Raw genomic sequence first — 23,521 nt, forward strand, 5'->3', positions numbered from 1 at the left:
TAGGGTTTGGAATGTGTGACAATCAGATGGTTCATCCCAGAGATGTCTGTTAGAGGCCAGCTGCTCTCATGAGACACTGCAGCAGCAGAGGGTGGAAAAAAGATGATTACAAACTATTGCAAGAATGAAAATGTTTTAAATTCAAGTGAAGACGCATTCAGTTGTTTACACCATTTTTACTCCTCTCTTCCTTTTCTGACTAGCATTTCCAGATATTCAGGATCTCGTTCTGCTACTGCTGAGACCCAGACTTGCATAGTGGTGTACATATATGACTTAAGATATGCTTCCTTTTAAGCTAATATGTAATTTTGGTATATGCATTTGAATTTTTTTTAATGTATATATGTGCAAGATTTTTTTTTAACCTACCTTGTATTCCATTTTAATCTCCCCATGCAATAAAGAATGCCTGCCGTTGTTTCATGGAAGAATTCAGTTATCCCAGACAATCCCAGCCTGAATTGTTACCTTTCTGACTTTCAGATAATCTAATTGCTTAGGTTTCTCTTTAATGGTTATTGAAAGGTTTATATGCTTGTATTAAGAAATAGTGGGGAAGTGTATACAGGCTGGAACGGTGCTAGGGTAGTTCTGCAGGTATTTATTTTGGGACCAGCCTTAGCGAAGGCTTTTTCCTCTTGATTTTCAAACAATTAAAGGCAGTGCTAATGAAATGTAATGGCACAAAAGAAGGGCTGGGATATTGTATTAGAGGAGCTGGATGACTGAATATTGCACCGTTACAACTAAATCGTAATTCAGAATTACACAATGCAGGTCATATGTTTAAAGAATGCAAAAAGAATTCCTGCTGTCAAATAGGTGTTTAAACAGTGAAGGGAAGGAAAGCTGTTATAAGTGCCAATGGAGAATTACAGGTAGTTCGTGTCTGTGAAAGGCCAAATATGATTTGAGAGTGTTTCTATCAGAATTAAGTATTTGAATGTTGAAAAAAGATGTAGGTGAAACCTTTTGCAGTGCTGGAACATAGTTTCATGTCTCTGGTCTGAAGGAGAATTCAAAATGGATCAGGTACAGAGAAGAGATGCAGGATATTGTTTCTCTTAATTTAGGAGGTAAAACCCAGTCTGGGAAATGTAGTTAATACTAAAGAATGGTGTTGGCCTGTAAATACAGAGTATAAACAAGCTGCGAATTCAGTTAAAAATTAGAAAAGGATTGGAAAGGACTAAATGAGCGATTTTGCAAAAAAATAGGCTTCAAGAAGGAACATCAAAGCAAAAGATGTTACATTTCAGACTAGATTTGATTGTTGACATTGTCTCTAGCACACAGGGATAGATGTGATGAAACGGTATGTTTGTTATTTAAAGCAACAGCTTTGTGCATCCCTAAATTCAATTTAGAAATCAGAAATTGGTTTGGTGGTGTATTGTACTTCTTAATAACTTTGATTGGGTATGATGCTAATAAAGATTAGAGTAAATAAGATTGTGGATAAAATGTTTTTTGGAGATACTAACTGCAGAGACACTACATCTCTGCATTTATTCAGAACACGTCCTCAATCTGCAATAGTTTTCCTTGGATGAATGACTTTGCGTTGAAAGTAAGGCTAATATAAAGCATAAGTAAGCTCAGCAAACTGATGGGAGGTAAAAATTATAATTGTGAATGGGATTAAGGCAGTGTTTTATTTACGTGGTAGTTTGATTTAGGTTTAGGACACTTAAATAGATTCCATGTTTCATGTAGGGCCAGTTTGGCTGCAGTCTGGTTTAGTTTAAGAAGGGTGTGATCCAGAGCTTTATAAGGTGCCTCACCCAGCTGTTCAAATATTTTGTTTTACTTTGTGATTTATAGTAAAATGTGTAGGATTATAATGAAGCTTTTCTGGCAGTATGTACAATACTGCTATGGAAAGAAAAGAAATGAAAGAACATTCAAGTTCACCAAAAGGCCAAACAGAAAACTGCAAAACTTTTTGGAAAGTGTTAACTGTTTGTTTTAATAGAAATGGCAAATGCTAATGTGTTCAATTATTCTACCTCTAGGAACCAGATGTCCTACTGATTTTGCTGAAGTTCCCTCCATTCTGATGGAGTATTTCGCAAATGACTATCGAGTGGTTAACCAGTTTGCAAGGCATTATAAAACTGGACAGGTAGGGAAAATTAATATGCAAATTATTGAAAATAGGAATAAATGTCACATTTTTGTGTGTTATTTGTTGGTACTGTTAAATAGAAACAAAAGGGAGCTGATAAGCTAATATAGTATTAAAATTTTTTATTATTACAGAAAAGATTAAAGCGACCTGCTAAATAATAACATAATAAATCTAAAGTTCTGTTGAAATAGTTAAAATTTTCAATCTTTTTTTCCTACAAAGGTTGTATTATTTCTATACTACACAAACCCAGTCTTGTAGGTGAAGTTTTGCGTGTTGTTTTAATTTAATTACAGGTAAGTAGCGACAGGAAGAGTCATTCCACATCAAACTGTCTAAAGTCTGTTTTAAAATAAAGCTCAGATAACAAGTCATGGAAATAAATGGAGAAGATCTGCAGTGTTTAAAAGCTCTCATTTTTAACACAGTGCAGGGCAGTGATTGAAAGGCTTTGTGATGAAAAGGGAACTGCTTAATTTAAGGTATGATGCGTGTAGATTTTGGCAGTCAGGAATCTCTGCATTAAAACTGCAATCCTTTTTGCATCAAGATATTCCATGCAAGTTTAATTTAAGCATCCACTTTCAACAGAAAGTATAGAAAATATTGTTGTCTGGGACAGTGACTTTCAGTGGTTGCTTAATTATTCATGCATGCTGCCATAACGTGATTTAGATTTGTACAACCATTTCAGAGTTGCAGACCAGAAGACAATAACTAAAGATGTTTTTGCAATTCTTTTGACTGAGGCTATTTTCAGTGGTGAAAATACAGTCAGATGTGACAATTGAATGGATTACTTACCAACAGAAAAACAAGAAAGCCTTTTACATTGTGTAGTATTAAAATTCATTTATGTTTTATCCAGTACTAAGCATTTGGTATGTTTCACTGTAATGGAAGTAGAATTATGTTTGCCTCTGCTTTAACAGTTAATTAGAAAAATAGGTTGCATAATGTTTATTTCAATTAATATTATACGAGAAATCAGTTCTGCAGGTTTTTTTAATGTCTAGGATTGAAAGTATTCAGTTCAGGAGTGTTCATCACTTGTATGTTTGCACCCACATAGCAAATCACTGCTTTCTAGTGTCCTCTATAACGTTCAGGTAGTGCTGAAACATTGTGGAGCGAATCCAATTGCATATGAATTCAGACAACGATCTTAACTAAAACATCTGAAAGAGATTTATGGAACATTATTTATGGCTCTGCATTTTCAAAACGGCTTAACAAAAACGAAACCACGTTTGGTTGCAGTGCAAAACTGTAGAACCAAGGACAGTATGCCATTTGGCATTTCCAAACAGAAAAAAAATCTTCTGTTGATTGGTGGTGAAATCTTGCCCTTCCAGAATTTCCATGTTGAAGTTTAGTCTTGAAGAGTGACAAGAGTGGATTATGCTGGAAGATGAAGACGGGAGTCTGGAACTGCTGTTTTAGAGTGTATTTTTAAATCATTATTCAACTTACATAAATCTGCTTTTGCTTATGTTGGTCATCTAAGCTGAGTTAAAGAATCTGATACTGGATTTCTGTGTCTGCTATTTAAGTACAAACAGATTGAAGACATTTTCCTGTTGCTGAAATTCAGCAATTACTTTTATCCACTGTGTATATCTTTCAGAAGTACTTGGAATAGAAAAATCCTGCTCTCCTATATTTACAACTGTATGGAAACTGTACAAGAAACAGCACCACCATAGCTTTTCTGGATGTTGACAAAAGGAAGGTTTTTTACTGATCTGATTGAGGAGGCATTGCAGATAATGTGAAAAATCATAAGTGAATCGTTGCATTTATGCTATAGTTTTTGCATATATGGAAATTACCTTTCCTTTCATTTTTAACACTTGTACTAAATGTAATTATGTCAGAATAACTTTAAAACATAATCTCAGCTTCTGGTGCCTGTCGCTGTGTGAGCAAATTTTAGAAGGACTGGTCCTGCCTGAGCTCCTTACTGAGGAGGGAAAAGGTGCAGTGTTTCAATTGATGATCAGGGGGCTGGAGCACCTCCACATTGCAGCCTTCCACTACCTGAAGGAGCCTATAAACAGGAAGGGAATCTACTCTTTGAAAGGGTAGATAACAGCAGGACAAGGGGAAGTGGTTTTAAGTTGAGGGAGGGAAGATTTAGGTTGGATGTCAGGGAGAAGTTCTTTACTATGAGAGTGGTGAGGTGCTGGCACAGGCTGCCCAGAGAGGCTGTGGATGCCCCATCCCTGGAGGTGTTCAAGGCCAGGTTGGATGGGGCCCTGGGCAGCCTGGCCTGATATGAAATGAAATGGGGAGGTTGGCAAAAGGAGCAAATCTTGTGAATTCAGTTCATATTGATGGCCAGCACAAAAAGATTTCTTCCAAGATAACTCAAAATGAAAAAATCTCAAGGAAAAAAAAGGGGGAATAGAGAAAACTATGTTAATTAGTAACTCAAGCTGAATTATTCAGGTAAGCTCACGAAGTCAAGCCGTACCAACATGTAGTTGTTATAATGTTAAGCAGATGATCTGGTGAATGTGTACAGTTCTGTATCACAGTGTTTAATTTTGTTTGTTAAATATGCAGATATGTGGTAGGTCTGTTGAGCTAAATCATTTTAAGCTTGTGTGTCTTCGGAGGCTCCCTTGAACAAAGGCCAGTATTTCAGCTGTTCAAATTTGAACCGACTTCATTTTTCACAGAGATGGAATTACAAAGGCAGTATTGTGCTATCATGATTACAAGAAGAATCCCACAGATAGTAAACAGGACTAACGTGTCCCTGTTACAGCACAGCAGTAAGGAGTTAAGCCTGCTTTGAGAATTTGGAACACAGGGAATTTTGTTCTTTTAGCCACCATAGCAAACAGGCTACAAAATTCATGCCAAGATCTTAAGGTTATTTAATGTAATAGAATGGAAAAATGGAACCCAAAGTAAAGCATGTAATGTTTAAATTTGAAAAATGCAACGATTATTCCATTAAAATAGCTTTAACCAAAGCTCAGTGAAGTCTTTCTTTTAGAATGAGGATGACAGCTTGATTTTATCAGATAGTTCATCTTTCAGAATAAGGAAAATAATACCACTGATGAGCTTTTCTTCAATCAGCTACGCATTAAGGGGCTGTATGAGGTTGTAACAGAGTGCGGAGAAAAGGTTTCTATTGACTGACACAGTTCATCTTCCATAGTATATTCATGACTTCAGTGTATCCATATGCCCGACATTTGCAGAAACAAGCTCTGAAGCTGAGATCTTTCAGAAACTCTCTGGAGTCTAATTTTAGTTCACTGAAATGTTGAATTTTAAAATCCCACAGGAATAAGTTCAAGTTTCCTTGAATTTAATGTAATTTTTGCCAGTCAAATCCTTGTGCATTATGATTGGATCGTAATCTTTGAGCCAGATCATTTGCACTTATTGCTGTAAACAAAGGAACATTTCTATCTTTCATTTATAGCTTTAGCACTGATTGATTTCAGCAAAAGAACATTTATATTTTAATCACATCCTTTTTTTTTTTTTTTCCAATAGGTATTGTCAAAAGGGTTATTTGTGATTTCCTGTTAATTTTAATCTGCTTAAGCAGTAGAGCTTGCTCTTTCCAGGGCAGAGATGATCCGCACTGTTTGCGAGATATTCATCTGGCTGTAAAAAAGATGAAAGATTTCCTGGAGGTTCTTGGTATTACCTCTGTTTTAGTTGATCTCTTGCAGGTGCTGCTAAGCCATCTCCTGTGGAAAAGTGACCTGGGTAGCTTTGAATGTTCCTTTTAGTTATGATCTTGAAATCATTAAAGAGCATTTCTGTCTTTCCCTTCAGGAATTTGGTCTAGAATATGACATAAGCAGAACAGAGAGAAGAAAGGGACAAATGCAGAGGCTGCCTTTTCAGCAGTCATCCCTGGCTTGAGGTCAAGTTATTTGCAGTATAGTTGAGTGATTTTTTTTTTTCTTTAATGGAGACTCTGTAAGAACTGCTCCGCTCCGAGCTGGGAATCAGACCTGCTACAGTTGTCTCGAGCAGTGCTGGCATTGACTGTCTCTCCCAGAAAACATGCTGAGTTTGTCTGCATCCCCAAACCTTGCTGCCCTGTGCCCCAGTGAACAGTGAACTTGAATTTCCCAAATCAGTGAGGATCTGTGGGATTGTGGTTGACCAAAACGTCCATTAGCAAAGTCTATGTGTTTTTTGTTTTGTTTTTCTCTTTATATTGTGTACCAATATGTAGCCTGTACACTTAACTTCCTCTTACCTTTATTCAATGTAGTTGAAATATAGAGTTGAAAATCCATTATGTTGAAGAGCTAGTTTGATGCTGCTGGTGGGAATGCTCTAATGCTCTTGGCCTTAAAATTCTTAAATTTTAACTGTGCAAAATACACATATTTGCTGTTGCCAAGTTTTTGGAAGTTCAGCATTTTCACACTGAAGAATTAGAATCAGTGAATTGCCGTACAGTTTTCTCATGCTTTATCAAAAACACAAATGCCTCTCAAAGAAATTGGTTTTAATTTCATACTGTATTATTTCACTAGGAAGTGAACACCTCCAGAGATTTGGTGCTTAATAATGAAATATATTCAAAATCGTTTAGCTTTCCTTCCACAGTGGCTTATCCCATGAAAGCTGAAGCTGTTATTGCAAACTTACACATGTTTTAGTACTAGGATGAAGTCATTGAAGCATCACACTTACTACTGTTTCCATTTTTCTATTGCTTCTTGCTTTAATAAGTTTTCTATATTCTTAAATAATATTTTGAACAATACTAAATCCAGTATGGAACATCAAAGTATTCACCAACTAATATCATTATTACAGCCTGTGTACTCTTGTTTTGGTAGTCCAAGATCATCATATAATTTAAAAGACGATTATTATATTTGGTAAGGGTAAATGCTGGCCTAAGATGGATATACCGACTTTACGTTCATTGGTTCATTTCTCTGTGTTGAAATTTAACAGCTGCACGCATTTATGACAGGCAAAAGAGTGGGTGTTGTTCTATCCCATTCTTGACCCAGCCAACATTTGTCTTGGAGGTTACAAGCCTTGGCAAGCTACTGCATAAAACAGCTGTGCAATTTGAGAGTTTTCCTTATCTCCTTTAACTTCCAGATTCCATGGAGTTAATTGATAACATTTTCCTCACCTACACGTTATATCCCCAGAATTAGTTTTCTGTTCTATGAACATTAACATCATTTGTCTTGAAGTTATATCATTTTCACAGAGTCTAAACATACAGCTCTGCCATCAGTATCTGTAAACTTTGATGTATTATTTCTTAAACACTTCAACATGCAATTGTAGGTATGCTTTTAGAGTTCAATGCAGTACCGAACATCTGTAATACATTATACAACTTGTAATAACTTCTAAAATATTTCATCAAGAGCACAGTTATTTTAGCCATGTTTAATATATTTATTAATAAAACTGCTGTCAAAAAAGAAAATATGCTTACTAGGCAAAACATCTATTGAAAAGCATTGGAAGAAGTCTAAGGTCAAGCACTCATATACAGATGTTCTTAAAAACCTGACATTAAACAGTCTTTGGATGTATTTATAAATATCTGGATTGAGAGTTGAGAGGAGTTTGCTTAATGACTTGAAAAATGTTCCCAACTTTCAGTCTGTGTTGACATGGGTAGTTTTGTTGCCATGGGTGTGAAATAAGTTCAACTTCGTTAAAAATTTCAAGGGATGGATACTGACTGATCAGTGTGACCAAATATATCTTTGCAGGTAAGGATAAAAGGCCACATGCTGTCCCATTTGATCATATAGAAACTCTGCTGGCTCATTGGAAGTCTAAATGAGCTATGCTCAAAGACAGCAGGAGAATCTATTATAATACCTGCTTTGAGGATTAGTCAGGGTGACCTGTGGGGACTTGATCTGCCTGATCCATTGTTCTTTATTTCTAAAGATAGTCATATATTTTTAACAGTCGTCTAAGAGAACATAGAAACATTTCATAGAAGAACAAACACTGGGATTTGATTGCCATGTAAATTATTGCTGATATCTCAGTTTCCCATTTCATGCGTTAGCAAACAAGATTTCCTTCCTCATTTTTAATTCCTCAATGCAATACATTTCAGAGCTGTTTTTAGTACTGCCAAGTCCTTTTTTCCTGTCCTGGTCTTTTTTAATAGTAAGTGCACTGTTAACAAATTTACAACAATTCTAAATATGCTCTGATTGTTTGTTTTTTTTAAAGCCACTGCCGAAAAACATGGTGTCAAGACTGTGTGAGTCCAAAAAGGTGTGTGCTGCAGCTGATATGCAACTCCAGGTACTGTCTTTGTGTTCTAATCTCTACATGGAAAACATACGGAAAATAGTTTAATTTTTCTTAAAATTTTAATGTAGATACCGAAATGTGTGAAAATTAGTGATTTATGTTTTGATACTCATTTTCATGCTTGTTTTCATTAATGTATTGTATGATCAGAGGTCTGGAGCACCTTCCCTATGAAGAAAGGCTGAGGGAGCTGGACTTGTTCAGCCTGGAGAAGGCTGTAGTGTGACCTCATTGCAGCCTTCCAGTATTTAAATGGGGATTATAAACAGGAGTGGAATCAACTTTTTACTCAGGCAGTGACAGGAAAAGGGGGAATGGTTTTAAGCTTAAGGAGAGAAGGCTTAGACTAAATGTCAGGGGGAAGTTCTTCACAGAGGGTGGTGAGGCACAGGCTGCCCAGAGAGGAGGTGGATGCCCCATCCCTGGAGGTGTTCAAGACCAGGCTGGATGGGGACCTGGGCAGCCTGGTCTTGTTGGTGGCCCTGCCTGTGGTCAGAGGGTTGGAACTTGATCCTTGAGGCCCCTTCCAACACAAGTCATTTTATGATTCCGTGATTCTATGCTCTCTTCTTAAAGCTAAATGTCTAAATCTAAAGGAAAATAGCTCGGAAACCCCAGCTTTCAAAGAGGTCCAAAGTACCAGAGTTTCCAGATGTGGTTTAAGATTGAGTTCTTAAGTTCACAAAATCATTCAGGGAGAGCTCTTTGCAGTAGGAAAAGTATTGTGTGCCTTTGGATCATTAAACGAGAGTGAGAGATAAACCTTAGTCACATTATCTCTTTTCTTTACTAAAATATGATTTGAGTACCTTGTTGTCTGCAGGTCCACTTTGAAAGTGACAACTTGTTGCTAAAAGACAACTTGTTACCAAAGTTGGTGACTGAACTGCAGCTGTGCAGCTTCCCTCTCTCAGTGTTTGGGGCAGTAATTAAATCCGTATGTCTTTATTTTCTGTGGGCAATGTGTTTGATGAGTCATTCTCATAAATACATTTTCACTGTTGCTTTTCTTCAAAGGAAGAAAATTTAGAGTATTATCTTGTCTAGAGATGTAGTTTTTCTCAGTCCTTCTGGGGCAGTTCTCTGATGTGAACAGTAACATTATATCATTCAGACACATTGTTTTTTACAGTGAGAATCTGGCTGCATTTAGTAATGCTGCAGGCTTCTGTTGTGGAATCTCTATAAATTCATTCTCTCCTCTTTCCCTTTAAGTCAGAAGCATTTTCTTGCTACAGTTGACCTAGTGCTAAGGTGATGTGACTCTGCTGATCCCTTAATAAAGGATTTCCATTCTTTTTGAAATGGGGAAAGAAACAATCCCAAAGATCATCCCCTTGTAAATGTTCTGTTTGAAAGTTGCACAGATGACCACAGCGTTGTCTACAAAAGTGAGCTGTGCTGGTTAGCTGAAATTGATTTAAAAGAAAAGCTTAGTTAAATATTTGCAGTTTGCTCTTTCCCGTAATTTGTAGTGATTTAAAACTAATGAGAATACTTGAGGGTGGACCTGTAAATGTAGACGTGTCAGTTACACTAATCAAAACCAGACTGTTTCCAGTGTATACATGTATTTTGCGCTGGTTAAACTTAAATGGATTTTTGACGCGTGCTTTCACTGTGGTATTGGTTTTCACTGGCCAGTGTTGACTGTGTGTGACTCCGTTGTGACCCTGGAGGTGTAAGAGATCAGCTATTCTTCTGAGCCCTCTCAGCAGGTCTGATTTTGAAAAGCACATTTCTGGCTCAGGAAGGAATCTTATAGAGATAGCTGAGAATCAAGAAAGAACGTGGTCAAGAATGGAATTAATTCATGTGGGAGTTTTTGGAGGAGAAAGCAATTCTGGATCAAAAGAAAATTTATGCTGAGAATGCTTAATGGAGGACCTCTGTACATAATGTCCGCCAGCATCAAGTAATTTGCCAGTGTACAGACTGCTAATTACCAGAGTGATGGATCAAGTACTTTCACACGCATTCTGTACCTATACCATCTGTAGGCCCATTGATTCCAGGTGGCTCAGAGAGGTTGTGGATGCCCCATCCCTGGAGGCATTCAAGGCCAGGCTGGATGTAGCTCTGGGCAGCCTGGTCTGGTGGCTGGCAACTCTGCCCACAGCAGGGGGTTGAAACTAGGTGGTCTTTGACCAGGTCATTCTATGATTCTATGATATGTGTTTATTTTCAACTTCTAATATATATTTGCTATAACCCTGTCAAGGTTTGAGGCCAAATCATCCATGCTGGGGCAATAAGGACCTGCATAACAAGAATACTATCAGTCAGAAGTACATGAACAAGTGTCATAATGTTTCTGTCCTGTGGCAGGGGAGGTGACACGCTCCAGGATGCTGGGGGGTCACCATTGTGGTGATCTCATGGGCTAAGCTGTGTGAGCTCCCTGCTGCTGTTAGCCGTGTGGTGCATCTACCTCCTCCTGTGAGGCTGCTGCTACTTCTGTCCTCGGGTAACTCCAGACCCTGTAGATTCAGAACTAGGGAGAGAAAACCCAGCTCTTTTGGAATCAGATTCCTGTGGCGCCTAGTAATTGACTGGTGCTGGCAGTGACGCAGCGATTAAGCAGGCTGTTTGCCCTCAAATTGCTCGTGTAACTACAGTTCAGCCAGTCTCAGCCCCTGCCAAACTACCACAATGCCACACTGAATAATATTAGTCATTTCCTACTTTCAGTACCGTATTTTTGGAGTTTCCAGTTATAATGCCTGCGGAAGTATGCACTCATTTAAAAGAAAAAGATTGGCTAGCAAGGCCATTTTTTAAATTAATTAAGAAAAAAATGTTCCAGAGAAGTTGGTTGCATAGCAAATAGAAAGTTCACACATTCCTTTGTGTAACTATTGTTAGTAATGCTAATGTAAAAGTATAACAACTAATTGAATAAAAACATATTTCAATCTGTAGATACCCGAGTATGTATATACCACTAAACATATGGTCTGACAAGACTGTGATTAATGACTATACCTATTCTGCAGGCTTTGCAGTGAGTATATTCTGTATTGACGACTAGATGCTTTGCAGGATTTGACCTTCAAAAGAATTCAAAATGCTTGCAAATTTTTCAGCAGCAAGGAAAATGCCTTAAGGTTCTTTTGTTGTCCTTTCAGAGAATAAGTCTATTGTCATGGGAAAATAAGAAATGACACTGGTTTTTTTTCATTGTAAAATCTCTCCATTTTCTTCCAGCTCATGTAATACGTTAGTCAAGAGGAAAGATATGGGAATCCATGTTTCTTCTCAGAAAGCTTTTGCCATGCAGTCAGCAGTAACTTCACTGGAAGATCCGTGACTGTTTACGTATTAATAGTAATTAAGTGTATAGGGAGTAAGAAAAAAACTGGAGAACTGAGTTAAGCTGATAAATAATGTCACTGCAGAAAGGAAAGACTGCATGTAGATAGATAACTACTTTGACGGCCTTTTAATATTTTTTGTTCCTTTGGGATCTGTGCTTTACTGCAAGTAGAAATGGTCGTCTAAGTGCCACGCAATGTTAAGTGTTAGCCTGCTCCTCAGCAGAGTTATCTAAAATCCTGTCGACCTGGGATATGTCTTCTTTTCCCATTTCAAAGGCCTGAGTAAACATGCAGAACTGTGGTTCATAGATGGGAATGCTTATAGATATAAAGTTCATCCAAGTTTATTTTCAGGGGTGGATTTTTTTTACTGTGCTTTCCAGGTGGCCTGGCTCATAGCTTGCTTCCCACGCTTTACATGTGCCAGGATCAGGGGAAAGCTTATAGCTGGCTTCAGTGACTCATTTCCCTTGCTCTCTATTACTGCATTGTTCTTTAGGCAGGCTGTTCCACCGACCTTCAGCTCCTGTTTCCCCACTTCCTGGCTGTGAGTTGAGGTATTGCTCCAGCTCTCTGACCACAAGCTACTTGACTCCTAATTTTCCTTAAGAAGAGGTCTTCTGCAGTACAGTCTGCTTTGCCTTGTACAGAGCACTAGGAGCAACTGTAAACTGGTCCTAACAGAACAGGGAGTTAGGAAAAAAGCGAATCAAGGCTGGGCTGAAGCAGGTTGTCAAATTCTGTGATCAGATGCTGAAGTGTCTGGTATTTCTTTGGGATTTTTGGAGAGGAGAGGGATGTCAGTGTTAAATAACTCATGCTGAGCCAGGGAGGCCCAGGCTGATACAAGAAAGTGAGTTTTTGGGCTGTCAGTTCAGCTTGTTTTCAGACCTGTTCATGGTGTCTACCATTGGTGATATTCTCAGTCACCCTTGATACTGTAAGTGCTGTCACTTTTTGTAAAGAGCTAGGGACTTGCTCTGCTTTGTCTTTTAAGTTCGGTGTTGTTAAGTGCCTGAATCTCTTGCTCAGAGTCTCTATCTAGGACACAAAGCTAGCCATGTCATTAGTGTGTGTAGAGTCTTGCATCTAGGGAGAAATAATTGCATGCACCAGTACAGGTTGGGGAATGAATTGCTGGAGAGGAGCTCTGCTGAGAGGGACCTGGGTGTCCTGGTGGACGACAGGTTGGCTGTGAGCCAGCAGTGTGCCCTTGTGGCCAAAAAGGCCAATGGCATTGTGGGATGCATTAAAAAGAACATGGCCAGCAGGTCGAAGGAGGTGATCCTCCCCTTCTACTCTGCCCTGGTGAGGCCTCATCTGGAATATTGTGCCCAGTTCTGGGCTCCCAGTACAAAAAAGACAGGAATCTCTTGGAAAGAGTCCAGCAGAGGGCCACAAAGATGGTGAAGGGCCTGGAGCATCTCCCCTATGAAGAAAGGCTGAGTGAGCTGGGTCTGTTCAGCCTTGAGAAAAGAAGACTGAGATGGGACCTGATCCAGGTCTATAAATATCTGAAGTGCGGGGAGCAAAATTGTGAGGCCAGACTCTTTTCAGCAGTGTGTAGAGACAGGACAAGGGGAAACGGACAGAAACTGGAGCATAGGAAGTTCTGCACGAATGTGTGCAAGAACTTCTTTACGGTGAGGGTGACAGAGCACTGGAACAGGCTGCCCAGGGGGTTGTGGAATCTCCTTCTCTGGAGATATTCAAGACCTGCCTGGACACCGACCTGTGTGACCTGGTGTAGGGAGCCTGCTTTGGCAGGGGGGTTGGACTCGATGATCTCTGGAGGTCCCTCCCAACCCCTACAATTCTGTGATTCTGTGACTGTGGGTCAAGGCTAACTAATTTTCTGTATGTTATAAGATAGCTTAGTCAAATGGAAGGAATATAGTCCTTTGGAAACATTCACGTTTTTGGTGTAAGCATGCCTTTTTTATTGTCATATACCAATACCATGTGTCTAAGACAAACATATTTTATGTCTTTAGGTCTTTTATGCTTCCTTGGACCAAATCTACCATGGGAAACATCCTCTACCGAAGTCAACCACAGAAATTTTAAAGGAAACACAGGAGAAAGTTTATGGATTGCCACATGTACCTAATACAGTGAGTAGAACCATACCAAATAAAGAAGCTGTGCTATACTATTTCGCGTATTAATACCCCTACTTCTCCTCCACCCAAATCCCAATACTCACATGCTTGTTGTCGTATTGTCATGTTTAGTGGGTTTTCTTTCTTTTAGTTACTTTATCCAGTGAGTTGAGTGCTGGACATTTTTAGCTAAAAATCACAGTTAGATAAGTAACACATTTTTCACAGAATTGTAGTGCTTGGAACGGACCTCTGGAGATCATCAAATCCAACTCCCTGCTAAAACACATTCCCTACAGCACAGGAGAGCTTCCACACTCATTTTTGTTTGAGTATAGCTTACCATGTTGAACTAAATAACTTATTTTTGTTGTTTCTTTATTTTTATTCCCTAATGAAGGAGAGCACTTGAAACAATACATTGGAAAGTGGGTTTATTCTAGCTTTGCAAAGGTCTGTCTATAAAAGGCAGTAAACACTGTATTGCAAGTTGGTTTTTACGTAACGTCACTGTCAGTATGTGAAAGAGAGTCATTATGAAGCAGGATTTCGAAAAGAGTTTTTCCCACTGTACTGCTATGACTTCTGGCACACCATTTATTCTTTCATGTTCTTTCTGTAACACAGGCTGAAAGTGTTCCTTAAACTCTTGATTTCTTCTCAAGTACGTAATTTTGATCTTCTCTGTGACTAATAGTGCGTTTGTCCTGCACTTCATGTGAGCATTTGAACATGCTCTTTTTTCCTTGCCAAAAATGTTACCGTCATTCTCAGAGAGGGAAGTTATCAGAACCAGCTGAAGTCCTTTCTGCACTAAAACACAGCTTCTGCTGGCCTGGTGAAGCAGAAGAGGAAGCAAGATACCTTCAGAGTATGATGTCTGACGTCTTAGGAATGAGTGCTATTTTATACCACTCATCTGTAGGTGCTATGTATCGTATGAATGGAACAGTTCCTTGCTTTCAAAGTTAGCCTGCGTTTTTTGTTCTATTTAAAAAATATATTTGTAGCTGTTGCCTTCAAAGGAGTGCAACATCTCATAGTAAGTGTAGCCTCAGTATGAGGAGCAGTAACAAGTTTTTGGCAAGCAGCTCTATCCTAGCAAAAAATACTGTGAACTCTTCAATTGTCAGAGTGTTCTTCACAGTTATTGGATGTAAAATTAATGTGTCTGGTCAAAAGCTTTAATACAGTCCAAATTTCAGTAAAATTTAATGAGCAATGACTTTAGAAAGGCGATAGCACTCTGTGGACTAATTCACGCCTGTAATTTGGCTTGCTAAATTTGCAACCTTTTTTTCCAAACTTAAGATTTGCTTTCAGCTTAATTTGCAAAATAGAATAAAGTAAAAGTCACGTAGATTGAAAGGTTTTTTTTTGTAATTGATGAGGGGATATTCCTTTTGTTGTGGAGCTAGACATTGAAATATGGTAAGAGAAACCAGCTTTTGTTTTTTTGTGCACATATAAATTTGACAAAGAAAAATGTTTTGATAATTAAAATATTACTTGCTTCCTAGCAGTTTGGACACAGTTATGAATGATATTTCAGGCCTATATATCTTACTTTTTTGTTGTGCTGGGTAGAGGTAATTCTTCTGATTTACCATAGTAGCATTGTTTGTCAGGGCTTCGCAAGCATCCATTATTATTTCCTGATAAAATTTACCCTAATTCGCTCTTGACAGGCAAATAAACTTAGTAAATATCCTTGGGCTTTGGTCTTATCACAGATGCATTTTTTGAAGTAGTCACAGCAAATGTCTTGAGCAGATGGACTGTGGTCTTTCAGAGGCACAGCTCGGATTGTAAGACAGTTTCTGTGTGCCTTTTTGATACAGTGCTATCAAAATGGGAAACTTAAACTATGCCTAGTAAGTAAATGCTCTTGTTCCTGTGTAGTGATACCTATTTTAAGATAAACCAAAGCATCCTCCTCAGGAAATATCCTATCTGGTGTGCCAGCAATAGGAGGGATATAGGAAACAAAATCCTGTCAAAGTCTGTATTTGCCATTGAGATAGGTTTTACAGGCATTGAGGCAGTTGGCAGTATGTCCACCATTGTTTACATTGGCTGTGTTGACACAGTCACAGAAGCTGCATGCAGGGCAGAAAGGAAAGAGAGTAGAGACTACAGAAGCACAAAGAAACAGCTTTCCACAATACTTTGTTTTTCTGAGAAACGCAGACCTCAATTTCTGGCTGGCCAATGCTTATCTTTCCAAAGGGATACCTAGTTTGCTGCTGGCTTTTGAAGGGTGAAATTCCTCTGGGATTTCTTTGCTCTTTTACTAAGTCCAGAATTTGATGACTGCGAGGCGGGGGCAAGGAGCTGTATGTTTGCCTGGTTTTGTAGTGTCTGGTGGTTTTGTTGCCAAAGATCTGTTACTGAGTTTTGAAAACGAATAGCAATTTCATGCAGGCTGGATTCTTGAATCCTTAAAAAGGAAGCAATCCTCTTTACTGTTTGAAGAAATAAACCAAATAATAATGGCCACACATTTTCTTGCCATATCTTCCTGAATGTATGTGCTGTTGAAATTTGTGTGCTCTGGGGAATGCAGTGCTCTGCCTTTACTGACAATATTTCTTCAAATCATAGCTTGTTTCTCATCTATCGTGATACCAGTTTTCATTTACTGTGGTCTGCCTTGCAATTGATAGCATTGCCTGCTTTTAGCATATCTCTCCTGGTCTCTTTCTACCTTTTTGTTCAAGATGTCCAGAGAGACATTTTAAAAAGTATCAGGTGACCCTTTGATCAACTTGAAACATGATCAAGGTTTCTCCCCCTGATCTGTTGATTAGTCCCCTGCCTGTCCCCAAAGTTTAGACTTAAAAACTACTTGCTTTTGAGACAGTCATCAAAATTTAATGATAAATCATTGATAGTCATGTGCCAAGCGTAATAATTCCTGTCTCCTGCTGTGGGTTTTGGTTCAGTATGGAAACAGAAAATGAGACATAGGATAAACAGGGTCTGAATTGATAGTGAAGATTGCAGCCTCCTGTGGGTACAGGAAAGAGTTTGCAATAATGAAGTAGTTTTGCAACAAACACCAGCTGCCCAAATGATCTTACCTGAATTTTCTTTGTGAAACAGTAAAATAGTTTGAAATTTGGGTTCTTCTTTTTTTTCTCTCTCTCTTTTCTGGAAGTGTTGCTTGGAGCTACAACGAAAAATGGTTTTGAAGAGTGAGGCACAATGAATCTGGGTTCTTTTGTAGATTGCTGCCAAGTCTGTTCTGCAGTTTCACAGATGTGTTAAGCTTTTCTTTAGAAATACAGAATCAGAGAATCACAGAAGGTTGAGGTTGGAAGGGTTCTCTATCTGACATAACCCCTCCTTGTCAAGCTATCAAGTTATCTATCAAGTTATCTAGAGCTAGTTGCCCAGGACCACATCCAGACAGTTTTTGAAGATGTCAGTGGAGATTCCGTATCCAAAAAGGAGGCCTGATCATGTTAAACACTTGACTTTCACCTGAAAGAAATCAGTGATAGAAACTAGAGTCTCTGAGAACAATAGGGTCTAATATGAAGATGTTATCTTCTGAGGGGGAAAAAGAAAGCTCTGATTTTTCTTCTTTCCCCAATACTCATAAAGATGTGTTTTGTGATTTTTTTTTTGTTTTGTTTTTTAAAGTTGCTTGCACATATGCAAAGTTAATAGAAACATCTCCTACACTGAAAATGATCTCATTTGACTTTGTATACTGTCCATAAAAATATATGGATCTTTTTTGTAGGTACTTAAGTATAAAATGTAATGTTGGAATTAACCCCCACACTTAATTGTAATTGCATGTGGTAGGAGGGAGCACGTTGCTATGTAGAGATGCTTTTGATATTTTTGAAACATTAAATAATTTGCTAACATACCTTTCTGTTCTAGCACATTAAGTACACATTAGTCCAGATGGACCTCTTCTACTTGTGTCCTATAAATTACATTAGGTTACAGGTTTAATTATGCTTATATACTTCTATTCATAGTACAGTTTTCTTTGGCAATAAAAGAATTTGTTAATGGCCTATGGAAGCTAGTGGTTAGAGACCGAAACATCTGTAAGACCAGATACTAGTTTGCCAACAGAAAACAAGGTAGTTACTGTTATAGATACCCTAGAGGGAAGAAGTGTATGAAAAAATGGTGCATCACCATTGTAGTTGTTAGTATTTCTTCTTCCTGCAGCTGAGGGGACTCTGCCCAGACAAGGATCCTGACCTTGGAAGGCCCCACTTAGATCCTCGTCTGAACTTGCTGGGATTGTGTCTGTTGTGTTCTTCATAGAGTAAAATCAATGGATGAGATGTAACATAATATTTGGAGTGTACTTGCCTGTGGAGTTTGTCAGGCAGTACAGGAAGTTGTGGCTTGCCCATGGTTCCTAAGCATAAAGGTTTCATGAATAAGATGCAATATGGTAAGTTGGTCTGTTTAAGAGGATTTGGTGTATAGTAGAGAGTCAGAACTAGCTTTCCAGGAGAGCGGAGATAGGTTTAATCATCCTTCTGCAGTACACATTGTTTTCGGGTTCCTAGCTCCCCTTTTTATAGTGTTCAAGAACACCCGAGAGCAAAAGAGGAGGTTTATACCTCTTTTTATTTCCTAAGAGCATTTTCTTAAGAGTTGAATGGCAATTTGACCACATGCTCAATTGTATTAGGTACACCAGAGTTCAAAAGTGGAGACTGTGGAAACAGTGTGGTTGTTGAATTTCGGTATTACAGTCTTGTGCTGGTCATGAATAAGAATCCTTGGAGTTGGAAGGGACCTTTAAAGGTCATAAAGAAAGTCTGCAGAGACAGGACATTAACCACATCTCTAGGCAACCTGTTTCAGTGCCTCACCACCTTCACTGTAAAAGATTTCTTCCTTATATCTTACTTAAATCTGCCCTTCTTAATCTTGAAGCCATTTCCCCTTGTTCTGTCACCACAGACACTGCTAAAGAGTCTGTCCCCTTCTTTCCTGTAGCTCCCCTTTAGATATTGAAAGGCTGCTATCAGGTCACCTTGGAGCCTTCTCCAGGCTGAACAGCCCCAGCTCTTTCAGCCTGTCCTCAAAGGAGAGCTGTTCCATCCATTGGATCAGTTTTGTGTATGTCTTCTGGATGTGCTCCTACAGGTCCATGTCTCTTCTGTACTGAGAACTCCACTCCACATCTGGATGCAGTACTGCAGGTGAGGTCTCATAGCGCAGAGTAGAGGGGCAGCGTGACCTCCGTTTCCCTTCTGGCTCTGCTGCTTTTGATGCAGCCCAGAATACTGTTGGCTTTCTGATCCGTGAGGACACATTGCTGGCTCATGTCCAGTTTCCCATCTATCAGTACTCTCAGGTCTTTTTCAGCAGGGCTGCACTCAATCACTTCATCCCCCACCTTGTGTTGGTAGTGAGGGTTGCCTTAACCTAGATGCAAGATCTTGTATTTGGATTTATTAAACATCCAGAGGTTCACCTGGGCCCACTACCTGTCTAGGTCCTTCTGGATGACCATTCACTATCAGTAATGGTACTGCACTGAAGAGTAGGAGGGTATTGTTCTTAATTGGCCCAGCTGTCTAGGTCTAAGTTAAGCTAGGGTAATCTTAGAGAATAAGCAAAACTGAAAGTTAGCTTAAAAGAAACAAAAGAGTTATGGCTGAAGCAACTTGAAGAAAACATGCTGTAACAGCTAAGAGCTTGGTTTCAGATTGGGACATTTTAAATGGAGTTTGCCAGTCTGTGCAGGAATTACTGCTGTTCAGTGTTTTTCTTAATGATTGGAGTGCGAGTTTACTTATTAATAATCAGGTGGGCAGACATGAGCATGTATGTTCTGGCATTGAAAACCTGTTAAGAAAAATATATACTTGCAATTGAGACTGTGATCATTTGTTTCTTATGAACAACCAATAGTGGAAGGGAAAAAAGATGGTTCACAGTACAACAGATGTGGTGAAGGTTAATATCAAATATTATAAACTCTTGTTAATCTTTTCCCTCTTCTACTGAAGAGGGCGACACACCCAGCAGTTATAGGATTTCCATTATAGGGAATCTTAAAGAAACCTTTGTTCTTGATCACAAAAACATACATCTCATAATAAAGATGGAGGGTGTTCTTAATGGATTGCTTTTCTACTTTTCCTCCAAACCAAGTACTTGAAGAGACACTGATGTTGCTCTTATTCAACTTTTTGGAGTGTTTTGAAGAGAGATGAAGTCATACATCATTACTCAACCTCTTGAAGTTTGTGTAACCCCTTCAAAGTAATCTTTTACCTTGCCATGTTGGAAACCAGAGTTGTTTACACAAAGTGCAAATCACTGGATTAGTTTTCATATGAACCTTCTTAAAAGTATACTATAAAATCAAGTTGAAGAGTCTGGGTTTGAGGAAAAGATTAATAAAAAAGTACACAGTGAACTCCAGGGGAGTGATATTTCTATAAATAATTAATAGCTAAAAGCCATTTCAAAAGGCTTGGTGCCTTACTCAGTCCATTATGAACGTAGATGCTGCATCTTTCAAAAGCTCTTAAAGTCACCCTTCAAGGTTTGTTTAGGTTTCTGTCTTTCTGGAGTTAAGTTCATTTTATGATAAAGAAAACGCTGATGGCATATATTGTGAAGATTTGTTTTCTGGTGGTAACATGACACTATTCACTGGCCAACTACCTACAGCAGCAGAGTGTTTACAGATATCACAAGATATAAAGCACTTTTAAGGAAATTCTTTTAGCAAGTGTTAGCCACACGAAACTCAAACATACATTAGTGATAGCATTTACATTTAGTAGCATTTTGAAAAGAAGTGCAGGAAGTAGTTGCATACAGCACTTGGTTGCATTTTGAGATACCTATATTGTTTTATAGATACCTAAAGTGTATATATATTTAAAAGCAGATTGCTTTGTTTAGTCGTACGTGTTTAGGTTCTCACATCTTGTGTTTCTTTTTTTGCCCGGGATTGCAGTACTGGTGCTATATTTGATAGTGATAGATAAAACTAATTGTATAATTTCTATAAATATAAGCTAAAGAACTGGAATGAAATACTCTTCAAAGTGGGAAATTCTCCTCTCTTTAAAAAAGCTTACAGTCAAATGAGAAAAGAACGAGAGAGTAGAAGTACTATCACTCCCTCTTACTAGAATCTGGCATTTAGACTGAGAGAGGGCCAAGAAGTCATTTCTTCAGATTCATATTGGATTTTATGGCAGATTCAAGCTTAGAATCAGGATCCCCTACATCTCTGTCTGGAAAGGCTTTGGCAAAAGATAGTAAGTGAGCATTACCGTATAATAGAATCATCTGCCAGTGTAGGTACAGGTAATTCACATGATGAAGTTGTACCTGCAAATAATATTTTGCAATTACAACATTGCTTAATGTATTTCTTAGGTTTTATAAGAGCTTATTTTAAGAAGCACTCATGTTGTTCATTTTAAAATAACAGGTCAGTGCTTAAAAATTGCTTTAATTGGTAATGTATAATAAAAAACTTAGGCTTCAATATGAAATCTGTATCCAAAGGAGAGCTCAGACCTGAATCCAGTCATCTGAGGCTAATGAACCTTGAAAACCTAGGCAGTGCTAAAAATGATTCAGTGGCAGTTGAATAGTCTGACTGTGTATTGCATGTGTGTGTATATGTATGGAATTACATGTTACAAACTGTGGAATTCTCGGTTAGTATGTTTTTTAGGCTTTACTTTTCAAGCTAGTTATAAAATTTATAGGTAATGCTGTCTGTCAATATGCTGAAGTGAGGTCAGAATTTAAAATCAGTTTTCCTATCTCTGTCTTTGAATCTGTCTTTTAAGGATTGTGGAGCAGTCGTAAGTAGAGCTTTTTGATGCTGATGCTCTTTGTCGTCTCCCACATCCCCCCTTTTCCCCAGTCACTTTGTGGGTAGAAGAGGCTGAGGAGTTTTAAATGATTTTGCTATAGCAGTTCAAATGCATTAATGGTTTATAAATGAAAGTGAAATATTTTTCTTTAATTTAAGTAATCCGGAGACCATATGGTACATATCTTGAATCACCTAAGTGGTTAATTGCATGTTAAATTCCTTTCCTCTTCCCTAGTGTAAACAACTGCAAAAATATTTACATTCCGTGCCTTGCTAGATTTATTTATCGTTTTATAATAAAAACACAGAAGTGTTATAAATTGAAATCTTAATCCCTTGCTTGACGTGCTTTCTAAAATGTCACTGCTGTCTCTGGATTGGTTTACTTTGTGCTCTCTCCCACTCCTAACACAGAAATGCATGGCACTGAACAACGAAGGAGTGCTGACATTAAGCAAGTTACGAGGGCAATTCAAGATGTGGTTTCATGAAATTAACTTTCTGTTATTCCAAACAAGATTAGTAACTGTAGCAAAGGAAGTGGCTTTAGAACTTTTTATTGGACTTTTTATTATTGTGAAATTCTAGAATCACAGTGATGTAATTCTCTAAAATTTGGTGTTCAAGCCAGAAAGTAAGTTGACCAAAGTAGATGCAGACCTCTGAAAGAATTGTTTCTGTCACTTAAGCAAGTGCTCTAGGATTTCCTCAGGTAGCCCCAGGCATAGACTGTTGGTAACATCTGCACCCCAAAACTCATTAAGTTGTATCTTCAAGTGAGAATGAATTGAGGTTGTCTTCAAAGCTGCCAGCTTGTATAACTAATAAGAGGGGAAAGAAATACTCTGATTTGTTACAGAATGAAGCAGAGAGTTCCTTAAGCTGTAAAGCCTTTTCTCATTTTGTAAAGTGAATGAGTAGTTTAAACTTAACAGTGGAAAAATAAATTCTGCAACGGGACAGTTTGGCCTCCCCAAAATACATGCTGCTGGCAGCAAAGCTGGAACCTTGGAACCTGGCAGGCACAGCCCAGGCTTCTGTTAGCAGTGCTGGGCTTCTTGCTGCAGCCACTACACACAGGCAAGAAGAGCCAGAGGAGCTTTATTTGGCCAACCTTTCCACTCATCTACTGCAGGCTTGATGCTTCTAGCAAAGTGAGTGCAGTAGAGACTCAGGAAATGGCATTTGTTCAAGTAGATGAGCACAGTAATTCTAGGAGCCATTGGGGTGAATGAGTGAGGCTTAACATTTCAGTACTTGATGACTGGTGGTGGTTGCAGTTTTCTGCAGTAAAACCTTCTCAGTATCATCCTTGAGGTTCAAGAAGCAGGTCGTTGATCTTCTGTCTGGAAAAAAGAATATCAGTTTGACCATGAAAAAGTAAACTGGAGTCAAAGGATAACAGTGAGACCAGATCTCCTGGACATCAGATAATAGGTTTTTTTCTGTGTTGAAAAGTGGCGTTGGTGTTCTTAATCTGTTGACTGCAGCTCTCTATGCTCTTGGTCTGTATAGCTAGTTGAATGAAGGAAGGGATTGACCCGCAGTGCTTTGCACCGATGCAGCCTCACCTCGATCAGCAGGTGCAGGTTTAGACCCCACAATGTAAGGGCTGAGGGAAAGGCTCTGCACCTCTTTGGGCATAGAACAGCCTGCACAGGGCCAAGTGCTGAAATTCAGGGAGTGTTTGGGCAATGCTCTCAGCCATGGGGTGGATTTTGGGTGGTGCAGCATGGAGCCACGAGTTGGACTCGGTGGTTCTTGTACATCCACTCCACTTGGGATATTTTTTTCTGTTCACTTCCAGCTCCTGCAGTGTTGCCTG

General features: G+C 38.7%; 1 protein-coding gene across 1 annotated transcript in view; it reads left to right on the plus strand.

The window, feature by feature from the left end:
• Positions 1-23,521, plus strand: part of MIPEP (mitochondrial intermediate peptidase) — a 62,336-nt gene that overhangs the window by 25,788 nt on the left and 13,027 nt on the right. Inside the window, exons 14-16 of the mRNA XM_015852089.2 lie at positions 2,019-2,128; positions 8,351-8,425; positions 13,746-13,865. Coding sequence (XP_015707575.1) covers positions 2,019-2,128; positions 8,351-8,425; positions 13,746-13,865 — 305 coding nt within the window. The remainder of the gene's footprint in view (positions 1-2,018; positions 2,129-8,350; positions 8,426-13,745; positions 13,866-23,521) is intronic.

This window comes from Coturnix japonica, chromosome 1 (genome assembly GCF_001577835.2).
Source record: "Coturnix japonica isolate 7356 chromosome 1, Coturnix japonica 2.1, whole genome shotgun sequence".
NCBI lineage: Eukaryota > Metazoa > Chordata > Aves > Galliformes > Phasianidae > Coturnix > Coturnix japonica.